The 12,403-nt window shown below is 46.9% G+C and overlaps 1 protein-coding gene across 9 annotated transcripts in view; it reads left to right on the top strand.

Annotated features, from left to right (window-relative positions):
- The window catches only part of PPP2R2B (protein phosphatase 2 regulatory subunit Bbeta), a 490,171-nt gene that overhangs the window by 381,896 nt on the left and 95,872 nt on the right, over positions 1-12,403 (top strand). For all 9 annotated transcript variants that reach the window (XM_051843263.3, XM_051843261.3, XM_051843260.3 and 6 more), the window contains 2 exon segments: positions 3,034-3,199; positions 8,819-8,931. In XM_051843263.3, the coding sequence (XP_051699223.1) occupies positions 3,034-3,199; positions 8,819-8,931 (279 nt within the window).

Genomic DNA, 12,403 nt, shown 5'->3' with positions numbered 1-12,403 from the left:
ATGGCCTTCCACGGCTCGAGGCCTGGATATCAGACCCCCGTGATGACTCCACCGCTTGTCTGATCTGCAAACTTCCATGGGTGCTTGTTGAGCATCGTGACACCTCCTTTTGGGGTGACAGTCTCCTTGAGCATGCGACAGTCAGTCTCCCTCGATTTTGGGTGGCTGCCAGAATAAGTTGAAGGTAAAAAGGAGTTGTATTTGCCAACGGATGGGAACAGGACAAGTGCGGTCAGCAGAGAAGAAAATGGAGTGCAGTTCCCATAAAGGGAATGCAATGTCCTGAAGTGACATCTGAACATGGCACATGGCTGGCACCGCCCCTGGCATAGGTGACACGAAGGTGCCCCGAGCTGAGCTCTATGGGCACCTCTGTTTGGGAGCAGAAGCGCTGACTTCCAGCGAGTTTCCAGAAGCCCATTTGTTTCCAAGACTTGGAATCCACTAGGAATTATTTCTCTTTTTCATATAAATTGAGATTGTGGGGTGTGTGTGTGTGTGTGCATGCTTCTGCTTTGTCAGAATGAAATTATGGCCCAATTTGATTTCCTTGGCCTCCCCTGGCATGGTGGTGGAGCTTCCAGCAGGCGAGTCTGTGTCCCTAGTCCTCTCCCATCTGCCACTGCCTGCCTCTGAGATTCACCCAGCCCCCGGGAAGCGCGAGGAAGGCTTCACAGGAGACTGCCTTGGCAATTTAATGCCTGCTTTGTGCCTCAAAGCCATTTGCATTACACCTCCCCTCAAAAAAGGGAAGCCTCATTTAGAGGTGATATATTTGGTAATTGCACATTATTTGCAATTAATTTCTATAAGGGCATCATAATCCCTTGGGGTTCTGTATAAATTCAAGTGTTGAGCATTAAATCAGGCACCCAGCCTATTGCATCGGCCCTGGAAATGCGAAAATGTGGTTGGCAAGCAGCAACTCCTAGCTCTTCGTGACCTGGAATTTTTCCTGCTCTTCCAGAGCTGCCTTGTGCTAATTGGTCTGGCACATGCTACACACACTTGACAGTCTGATTTGGAAGGTAGCAGATCAACACTCGTATAAATTTATTGTTAAGGTGGACTGGCTCTCTCTGCAAGTAAGCAAGTGTGTCAGCAGTTAAAGTCCTCTGAAAATGGATTTCAGAACTTCTCTACATTATTTTTAAAAAGCTCCAGTTGGATTCACTGTGATAAGAGGGTAGAACTGGAGGAGCTACTTAGCATGACCTACCTATGGCCACATGTGACCTGGTCCGCAGTTTCCGGTAGCTCTTCTTAGGGGGTCTCCTATTTTAATCTCCTGAAATATTTAGGAAGCCTGATTCATTAGTGGAATGACAAGGGACATGTTTTCCAAAGCAGGGTGGTTTAGCTCAAGAAAAAATAAATGCCATTGAGGAAAAAGAATTTGCAGTTAAGTGTATGCTATTGTGTCAAGCTAGGGATTAAAATGAGAGCTAAACATGAGAAACCAAGCCAGGTGACGTCATATGGGGCAGACTTGGTTCTGGTTCCAGGATGCATAGTCATGGAGAGGTTGTTCGTAGGCACCTCAGTGCCCACTCGAAGTGTTTCACGCCGAGGGCAGCACCCTCACCCGTGAGTCAGTTAAGATGTGGGCTTGGATGTCCTCTATCCACCCGGCAATACAAAATTTTAAATGGAGCCGGTTTACTCTGAGTCAAGCTTCTGTGGCTGTTGTTTACTGAGAGCCAGGTTTGAACTGTTGTCCAGGTTTCTAATGCCTGAGTCTTGTCTCTCTGGGCAGGACGGTCCTCCAGGGCCTGAAACACCTCCCCCCCTCCCCTTCTTGTCTTTCTCTCTCTCTCTCTCCTCTCCCGTCCTCTTTCCCTTGTTCCTTTCTTGCCCTTGTGTTTCATTTTCTCATCATTTATTTAGTTCCTGCTGTTTGCTCTTTAATCGTTGCTAGGGGAAAGCCAGAGGAAAAGTCTCATCGGCTGCATCGTGATGCAGCTGGCATCTCTGAGTGCCAGTTTTGTCCCTTGTGTTAGGGAGGAAGAGAGAGAGAGTCGGATGCCCAGACTGGATCCTTGTGAGCTCTGTGACCTTAAAGAAACAGTTTACTATTTCTGACCCTCTTTTGTCCATGTCCCCGCCCTGCCTGCTTTTCAGATTCTGTGAGATTTTAAAAAGCCAGTGAAAATTGCTGAAGCTGCAATTTTGTACTGTTTGTAAGAGATTGCTACCAGTATACAAAGGGTCTTCAAAAAATTCATGGAAAAGGTGTACTGTGGGGGAAAAAATGCTTCTCAAAACTTTCTGCACCAGGATAAACTTCTCCTTTCATTCCATGTTCCCAATTACTTCTTGAAGGCCCCTTGCACAGGGACACCAGTGTGAGGTGGCTTACCTCATATCCAAGGCATACTTCAGAGTACAAAATATAAATATTGAAGCTGCTACTTAAACTGATTTTAAAATCTTGTCCTATTTTAACTTCTGTATCTGTGCTTGTGTTATGATATACACCATATATAAGTGCTGAAGTTCATGCATATAGGTTACAAATAAATATATGCATATTGAAGGTCTAAATATTTGCTAATGGGGAGCATGATCAAAAACTTTGGAAGAATGAGTGTTTAGGCTAGCAGCTGAAGCATGCACATGCCATATTGGAGTTCCTGTGTGTGATTCCCGGCTCTAATGCGAGCCCTGGGAGCCAGCAGCGATAGCTCCAAGTTTTTGGGCTCCTGCCCTCCCACAGGGGAGACCTCAACTGAGTTCCCAGCTTCAGCCAGAGCCCAGCCTAGGTTGTAGGACACTGAGGTTATAAAGCAACTGATAGGAATGAGTGCGCACACGCTCGTGCGCGCTCTCTCTCTCTCTTAACATAAATAAAAATTTTTAAATAGCTTGAGAAGCCATTGAAGTAAGATAAAACATGGGGCTGTCCTCATCCTGGTTCTCATCACAGTGACTCTGCCCAAAAATGAAGAAAGAAAGAAAAAAGGGAATCGGTGATTTTGAAGTTGACTTCCATAATTTAATCTTCTATATATATATTTTTTTCCCTTCCTGCAGAGTAAAAACCAGGTTCACCGCAGGGGTGAATACAATGTTTACAGCACATTCCAGAGCCATGAACCCGAGTTCGATTACCTGAAGAGTTTAGAAATAGAAGAAAAAATCAATAAAATAAGATGGCTCCCCCAACAGAATGCAGCTTACTTTCTTCTGTCTACTAATGGTACGTGAACTTATCCTGTTTGATGTTTGGGGAGATACTAGTCAGCCAAGCTATATATATTTCAGTCTGTCTTAGCCTCCATTTCCTTCCTACCTTGTGGGCTGGTAAACATGTAGAAACCACCTTTGCAAGATGCCTGGAAGAGTGCCTGGCACATACAAAGCGTGCCCTCAGTACATGGTAGCCATTCTGTTTTAAAATATCAAATTTATGACCCAATTATGTGAAACTGGTGATCTGCAGTTTTCAATGGCTGTAGATTATTTGCAGGTGTTTTTGGAATGTGACTTCCTGTCTTCAGATTCACTGAGTGTTATTCTGGGAATACATTTCAGGAAACTCGACATGGCGTCTCCGTGAGTTTGGCACACTAAGTAGAAGTTATTAATCCCTGAATATATTTCAGAGCCTGTGAAGCAGATGGCTGTGTCTCTCTGACAAAATCAAGTTCCAAGCTAGGAAGGAGCACACGTCGAGAAGAGAACAGGGACCCTAACAGAGAACTGGGCAAATCATTCTCTCTCTGGTCCCTTTATATTCTCTTTGTACTGTTTGTTGCTATAAATAGGTCAGAGCGGGAGAATGTTAGAGGTTGGGTAGAGGGCCAGATGCAATGCTCGGATACAAGCAGGAAGCCTTTGTATGGTGGCAGTGCCCGCCCTCCAGCCTCCTAAACCATGGCCGAAAGAAACCATCCATGTCCAAACAGTTTGGAATAAAGCTACACGTTAAAGGGTGTCGGTTGAGAAGTGTAACAACTAAGAGGATTAGTATATTCAGATGACGCATCTTCCCCCAAACAAATAAATGGGCAAGCGACGCATTTCGTCCTGTGTGTGAACCTCTGAGGAACACATTTAAATTTAAGTCACGAAGCTAAGGATTTGCTTTTTCCCTGTACCGAACATCTAAAAGAAAGGGAAGTGCTCACCTGAAAAATGCAGAAGATGTGCATCATGCAATCAAACATTCATATTTTTAAAAAACTGAGGAAGCACAATAAAAGGTTGATCATGATTAATTTTTAATTGCGTTTTGTGGATGACTTATGAATGCATTCCTTTTATTTTTACTTTTTATATTTTATAATAAGCCATATTAATCTTAGAACAATGAAAGGGACACAGTTCATCATGTGTAAAAATACCAAATATGAGGCTAGCATACAGATCTTCGAAAGGGCCCTTCTGAAACAGCCCATTTAAGCTTATCCAAGCAGGTCTCATCTAACACAGCAAGATCCCCACTCACCTGTTTCTCCAGATTACAGGTCGTTTCGTTCTTCTTCATAACTCTTTTTCTTGTCCTGTTCACCTTCTGTGAATCTGATTTCTTAGAAGCCAAGCCACGTGCATTTGTTAGAATTTCTCCCCTTCCAGTTGGGCTGCTTCTGTTTGTTTCGCTCACGGGCTCTGTAGATTGAACACTATTCAAAATAAGAGACTTCTGATGATTTTTACTTCATTACTTCTACGGGAGGAAATTTGCTTTCTATAACTAGCTTACTGTATGTTATGAAATTTAGCCTATTGATTATTGCAATGCAATTCAAAGAGTTATTAACTACTTTGTGTTGGGGGAGGGGATGTGAGAGAAAGTGAAATGCAATGAAGATTAATTATATAGCGTAATGTTCTGTTAATTGAGTTTTTAAGTAGTTTTTTGATTAACAAGGATATTATCTTTCCATTTGGGATGCTATTTCATACGCCAACATCATCTCAAAATGATTCTTAAAATAAAAATCCCCATGTTCTTGTATGATTTTCTTCTTCATACTAATATTGAGGTTGAGATTCTCCCTTAAGCCAAATGGGTTAACATGCAAAATTTAATGGGAGACAATTGGAATTACTGTACAAAAGAGAAAATGAAGATAGATGATAAGATGGTGTTAAAACCTGCCACGAGTGATGATGAAGTGCTTAGAGAAGCAGCCAGAAGGAAGAAGAAGGCATTACTCACAGTAACAGGCGCACGTTCCTTGGACTTGGAGCCACGAAGCTTCAAGACACCGAGTCGGGAAGAACCATGTGCTCATAAAGTCAAGAACGACTCCGGGCAACACAACTATGGGGAATTGGATGGAATTTGCCATCAATTTTCTTTTTTTAAGGGGAAAAAAAAAGTATGCTCATCTCATTATAGTTGGGTACAATTTTTACTTTCTGCTAGGAAGATATTTTCTACATTATGATTTTTAATGAAAACTAAACCAACATTCATTTGTGAAGCTTGACCTTTAAGTTATTTGCCATATGATGACACATGGCTGCATTTAGCTTCCTACTCCTGCCTTAATACCTGTGATGAGAGGGGAAGGTTCAGAAAATTTGTTGTGCTTGCTCTAAAGTGGTACACATTTATTATTTTAAAAATGGAAAAAACAGAAGCAAAATGAAGACAGTAGAACTGCTTCCATCAAGAGATAACTACTGGTTATGTCTTTTAAAAAAAAAAAACAGCAACCAGGCATAGGTTGCTTTGTAATAGAAACGTGTATAGTCTATAAACTACTTTGTAACCAGATTTTTTTAATTTAATTAATTACAGGAATGTCTTACTAATTATTAAAATTATTTCAAAATACCATAAGACTTTCAGTGCCTTCATAATGTTCCCCTGTGTGATTTACTAATAAGTCTCCCACTACTAGCTCTTGAGCCATTAACAAATTCTCACTGCTGTAGATTATATTTTATGTATTATATCCTTATAAATATATATAGAGATACACACTGAATAGGTAAATAGATAATTAGGCAAAGTATATATTATAAACTATGCATACTGATTAAAATATTTAAAAATTACCTATAAACATTGAAAATTTTCTTACTGGCTGCCTCTGAGAGCTTTTAATCTTTTAGCTTTATATTTATTTTCACTTTCTAAAACAGTGACATGTACCACTTGTATATTAAAAAAAGATGGAAATGAGAAAGTAGAAAATCTGTATATGCAATGCTATTGTTTGTAACACCCCTGAAATAAGGCATAGACAAAATACTATTAGGATCTATGCAAAATGTTGCCAATGATTGTCCCTGATTAGCGTCATTAGAAGTGACTTTTATTGTTTATCTTTTACCTATGATTTCTATTTCCCTGAATAACAATTTGGCAATCGTGTTCAAGAAAACCTAAGACAAAAATGGCCTTGCCAGTGGGATAGGATCCATTTCAAAGCCTAGCAATAGGACATGTTTGGTGTGAAATTCACTGATTCTGGGCTTCTTCTAAGCCACAGCTGAACAGGAGCTAATCAAGTGGCTCCATAAATAAGGGCCGTGTTTTATTTTCTCACCCGAGAAAGCAGCTCGGTGTGCCGCAGCATCTCCAGAGCGGCGCTGGCGTCTAGAGAGCAAATTCTAAATTAAGCCCGCAGCTGGGAAAGGCAGCTCTACCTTTTGCCCCAGCATGAGGGTGAGCACACGGCCGGGAGCACGCAGAGGGCGTGCTTGGACGCGTGGCTGGGTGTGCCAGCAGACGCGTGCCCGACAGGAGAGACGAGAGGGCCACGGATCTGTGCCCAGAGCCCCCTTGTTTCTGAGTGGGGCACTGAAGACCCTGAGTACAAGGCTCCTGCTCCTGACGTGTTCCAGGGAGGCAGTGCCAGGCACCAGCGTCCCCTGCTTACACAGGCCTGCACTGCAGGGACAGAGGCATGCTGGCAGTGGTGTGCAGGACGGTGTGGAGAAACAGAGGAGCAAGATGGTACGCGGTGGGAGTGGTGGGTAGTAAAAGAGAAAGGAAATCCTAATAAAGGCAGGGCCGGCTTTTCTCCACCCACCGTAGAATGAAGACGCTGGATGTGCTGATGTCAGTGGGTTGAAGCTGAAGCCATCAGAGCAACATGTTATTACGGCAGGCTGTCACCCAATTTGCTAATTCCAGTGACAGCTGCCATTTGTGGGCCATCATTAGGAGCCCAGCACTGTGTGACACACTCTGCGTGCCGTGATCTGCGATTCGCTTCGTGCCCACAGGGCCCCACGAAGAAGACCCTGTTTCCCCTCAGCTTAGGAATAAACCGAGACCCAGAGAAACTCAGGGTGTTGATTCGTCAGGGTGACACACGGGGGGCCTACACTCAGACTTGCTCATGGCTGATCTGAAATTCAGATGTAACTGGGTGCTCTGTAGCTTTCTCCCTGCTAAATGTGGCACTGTGACGTGTCCGTCGCTCGGGACACCAGCCCTGTGCCTTCTGTGTGGGAAGCACATCCTTGGCCACGTGGCTGGTTGAAACTGGAATGAGGACTGGGCCCCGGCTTAGTGGGCTCCAAAGCCTTGTACAGGACACGAGGGAAAATGCAGCAAAGGCAACCAAGCCCCGCCTTCCTGAAAAGCAGTGAAAACCAGGAGGACCAGTTAAGGCCGGATCAGATAAGGAAGGTCCCCAAAGGCGTGAGACCCACAGACACCATTTGCCTGGCCCCAACATGTTTCCTTAAAAAGTGGAACTGAAAGCCTACAGGCTGACGCCCAGTCCCCGGAGCACCTGTCCGCTTCGACTCACTTCCCTGGCCTGGCCGACCCCTGTCAGCGCTGGACGTCTCCCCTCTGTTTTAGTGCTATGGAGAATGACGGGCATTGTCGAGTGGCATAGTACCAAGGGGAAGAGGGAGTTCCCAGCTCCGGACTCCAAGGAGACAGCAGTGGGAAGCAAACAGCTTGATTCCTCCGCTTAGCCTTGTCTGTCCCTGAGTGTTGCTAGACACACACACCCCGTACATAAGATCCATCCATCGAGCCAAATACTTGTTCAGTATGAGCTGTGTCCTAGTCGCTGCTCCAGGTAGTGAACAAGGTAGGATCCCTGCCTCCCGCGATTTTACATGCTGGTGAGAGACATGTCAACAGATCCCAAGCAGCCAACCAACTTGGAGGTGATAACAAGTGCTATGGAAAAAAATAAAGCAGCGAAAAGGAGGTAGCGCATGGGAATACGGACAGCATCCTTACGTCCATCTCCTGGAGGCTGGGACTTGAACAGCAAGAGAAGTGAAGGGGCCGGTTATGTGACAAAGGGGAGGAAGGGCTTTCCCGGTGGAAGACACAGCACGAACAAAGGCCCTGGGGGCAGGATTGGGCTTGATGTGTACAGGGGCAGTGAGAGAGAGAGGGACGAGGGTGGACGGCAGGATGAGACAGGCTGAGGGAGTTGCGAGTGCAGATCCTGAAGGGACTTTGAGGACATGGCGAGAGCGGTGTTGACACAAGGCAGGATGCTAACAGAGAGCTGGGTAACCAGCTTACTTCCTGGAATTTTGAGTTTTAGAGCTGTTTGCCGCAGAAAGGGCTAGGACAGGTACGCGGTCAACTGTGCTTACTCTGATACGGTGCTAGTGTTTGCCCTGAACGAGCTGAGTTACTGCATAAGCTGTAGAGTGAGCAGCCCCTCGGGCACTGCCTGTGCTTCTGTTCTGAACCCTGAGCCCTGCCTTCCATGGCAGATTTGCACGCTGCAGCTCCTGGATGATTTGTTTCCTTCATTACCTCCACCTCGCTCTATTCCCCCAATCTATCTCCCCCCCCCCAAAAAAAAAAAAAAAACCTTGACAAGTTTTCTTTCCGCTGTGTTTGTGACTGCCCCTGCTTGCCCTCCCTCCACAGATAAAACTGTGAAGCTATGGAAAGTCAGCGAGCGTGATAAGAGGCCAGAAGGCTACAATCTGAAGGATGAGGAGGGCCGGCTCCGGGACCCTGCCACCATCACAACCCTGCGGGTGAGCGCTCACAGCCACTGCGGCCACTGTAGGGAGGGGGGGCAGGGCGGGGGTGCACTCCATGTCAGCCATGCTCCTGCTGCTGCAACAGCCTTGTTGGTGGCGGCTATCACGTGGGAGTGAGGGCACTTGGGCAGGGACTCAACCTGCCCCAGTCTCTCGTGGCAGATGGAAGAGTGGGAAAGGTGCCAAGCCCTAAAGCCTACAAATCCATGCATCTCCCTTTGTCCCTGAGGACTTGCCCAGGTGGCCACTGCCATCCGTTACGCTGTCCTTAGCTTCTGTCTGCTCGCATTAGCTCAGATGTCTGGAGCACCTTATGCTCTCAAAGTCCAGGGGGTGGGACTACCCAGACGGGAAGCTGGGATCTTGTGATCTGGGCATCAATTTCAGAACCCAACTGGAGTAGGTTCGAATTCTACCCCTTCCCGGAGTCCCACAGTCATTTAACCTTTTGCGATTTAGCCACGTGAGTTCCTTGGGATCTCTGCTTACAGCAGGGTGAACATGGTACCTACGGCTCGTGGGCTTAGGAGGATAAAATGCCAGGCGGGTGGAAAGCCCTTCTGTGGCTGATACTCAATCCGCGCTCCGTAGTCTTAGAGCAGCTTCCTGCCTGCCCTCCAGAAATGCAGTCTGCCGAGGAAGGAAGATTTTTTAGACTAAAACACAAATGATCATGACAGCAAATAGAATAAGGCAAACGCACATAAAGAGATTGTCAGAGAGCTGCCATTTGATCAAAGGAGGGAGAAATTACATTTGGTTCTGGGAGGCCAGGAAAGGCCTCATTGGAAAGTGCTGGAAAAATGGATTTTTAAAAGCAGACATTTAAGGCAAGGCACTCTAGGTGTAGTTTAAAGTGGCTTAGGGCTGAATGATGAGTTTCGCTTTTAATGTGTTCCGTGTTGAGTGGTAAAGCAGACCACGCCAGAATCCACCAAGCCCCTGAGGACTTTTAAAACTGTAAAATAGGCACTGGGAGACACCTGCCGCTCTTCTGAGGACCCAAACCTGGGTATGCCTCCTAGGCTTCATATCCGAGTCATGGCACCATTATGTCGCTCCCCCATTCGCGGAGGAACGACACCAGACCCTGCGCTGTTCTTTTGTCTGCTCAGCCCTTCCCAGGTTGGCTGCTGACCCCTCCACCTCCGTGGAGGGGCGGCACCCCCTGCCACTTTCTCCGCTTCCGTGGAGGAGCGGCACACTGCCGGCCGGCTCTCTCGGGGGCTGCTCAGATGTTCCTCAGGTGTTCCTGGTGCATGTTGTCTCTCTCCTCCTTTATAGTCCTCTTCCACCAATCCCAACTCTGCTGCCCACACGCCGAGCATGCTGCTCTCCTCCAATCAGGAGTAGGATCAGCTCCTGCAGCTTATCAAACTGATGAGACAGCTGCGTAGAGGTTGTTTGGTCTCTCTCTCTCTCAGCGCCATATTGTGGGAGAGCAGATGCATAGAATAAGTCTTAATTCCAGTAACTTAGTCTAGTCTCAGTTGCTCCCCACACCTGGGGATGGTGAAGTACATGCGGGGAGAAGCAGCTCTGGCCTGGGAATAACCATGGAAATGAGAAGTGGCTGTATGCTGTCGGCCTGCCTGGCCAGCCTATTTATCCGTGCGTTCGTTTACTCGTGGCTTTGTCTGTGATTTTTGGACATGGATTCCGTGGCAGGCTGTTGGATGTTTCCCGGTCGAGTGCCTTTGGAAGCAGGAAGTGTTAGCTGCTGCTTTGTCTGAGCCAGTGCCTTCAGGTCCCCCTCGTCAGACAGTGGAAGAGTCCTTGCCCACCCTTGATGCCCTAAGCGTGCAGAGGTATTGGAGGCTGGGGGGTTGAGCAGCGAAGGGTACCAACGCCGAATCTGTTTGGCTCCACTACTCTCTGGCTGATGGCATTGAATGTTTTGTGCCCCCAGCGTCTCACCTGTATAAGAGGGATGATAATAGGCCCTAGCAGGGTTGTGCGGATTCAATAAGATATTGTATGTAATGAGGAGCTTAGCCTGTGTGATGTCTGGAACACAATCAATAATGTTAGTTTACTGGTACTGTCTCATCATCATTATCAGCACAGCTTTTATTACCCCCTGCTGATAATAGACATACATGAGAAAATTCACATTATTTTTTATACTGTTTTTATACTATTGTATTCACTCTACCAATGAGTCACTGGCATCTACTAAGGGGCTTGGATTGAGCTGGTGACAGAAGAAAATTCCCATCAGAACCTCACAGTCCTGTGGGGAAAACAAATAAATTGGGTGCCGTGACCGCCTGCCCAGACTTGACCTTGCCCTTGTTTTCCGTGTGGATGGAATCACTCAGATGCCCTCTGTAGCCCCTGCTGTGCATTCCTGTTGCTCATGGTACCTTAAAGCTTTAGATATCTGTGCTTAGGCCAGCGCCGTGGCTCACTAGGCTAATCCTCCGCCTGGCGGTGCCGGCACACCGGGTTCTAGTCCAGGTTGGGGCGCCGGATTCTGTCCCGGTTGCCCCTCTTCCAGGCCAGCTCTCTGCTGTGGCCAGGGAGTGCAGTGGAGGATGGCACAGGTCCTTGGGCCCTGCACCCGCATGGGAGACCAGGATAAGTACCTGGCTCCTGGCTTCGGATCAGCGCGGTGCGCAGGCCGCAGCACTGGCCACGGCAGCCATTGGAGGGTGACCCAACGGCAAAAGGAAGACCTTTCTCTCTGTCTCTCTCTCACTGTCTAACTCCGCCTGTCAAAAAAAAAAAAAAAAAAAAGATATCTGTGCTTAACCCTCTGGAGAATAGCGTCCCTGTGAAAAAGAGGAGGAGGGCTGATTTAGTTTCCGTTAGAGGGGCCAGTGTGGTGGCCTTTGGAATTAAACCCCCCACTTGAAATATCAGAGGGCCAGTTTGAGTCCCAGCTGCACCCTTCTGATCCAGTTCACTGCTACTGCACCTGGGAAAGCCGCAGAACGTGGCCCAAGTACTAGGGCCTTGCACCCCTGTGGGAGACCCAGACAGAGTTCTGGACTCCTGGCTTCAGCCTGAACCAGCCCCGGCCATTTGCAGCCATTTGGGGAGTGAACCAACAAATGAAAGATAACTCTGTCTCTCACTATCTCTTTTACTTTGCCTTCAGATAAATAAATCTTTCAGATAAATAAATCTTCTAAAGGTTTATTTATTTATTTATTTGAATTACAGAGTTACAAAGAGGGAGGCGGAGCAACAGAGCTAGAGAAATTGTGTGGTTCACTCTCCAAATGGCTGCGGTAGCCAGGGCTGGGCTGGCTGAAGCCAGGTCTCTCAGGTGGTTGCAGGGGTCCAACTACTTGGGCCATCTTCTGCTGCTTTCCCAGGTGCATTAGCAGGGAGCCGATCAGAAGTGGAGCAGCCAAGACGCCAATCAGTGCCCATATGGATGCCAGTGTCGCAGGTAGCACCTGCGCCACAGCGCCGGCCCCAATAAGTAAATCTTTTAAGAATTACATTGTGTCCGCTA

The sequence above is a fragment of the Oryctolagus cuniculus genome, chromosome 6 (assembly GCF_051225735.1).
Source record: "Oryctolagus cuniculus isolate XC-2025 breed Fujian yellow rabbit chromosome 6, ASM5122573v1, whole genome shotgun sequence".
Classification (NCBI taxonomy): domain Eukaryota; kingdom Metazoa; phylum Chordata; class Mammalia; order Lagomorpha; family Leporidae; genus Oryctolagus; species Oryctolagus cuniculus.
Note: the sequence above shows the minus strand (reverse complement) of the source record. Positions and strands in the feature narration are given on the sequence as shown.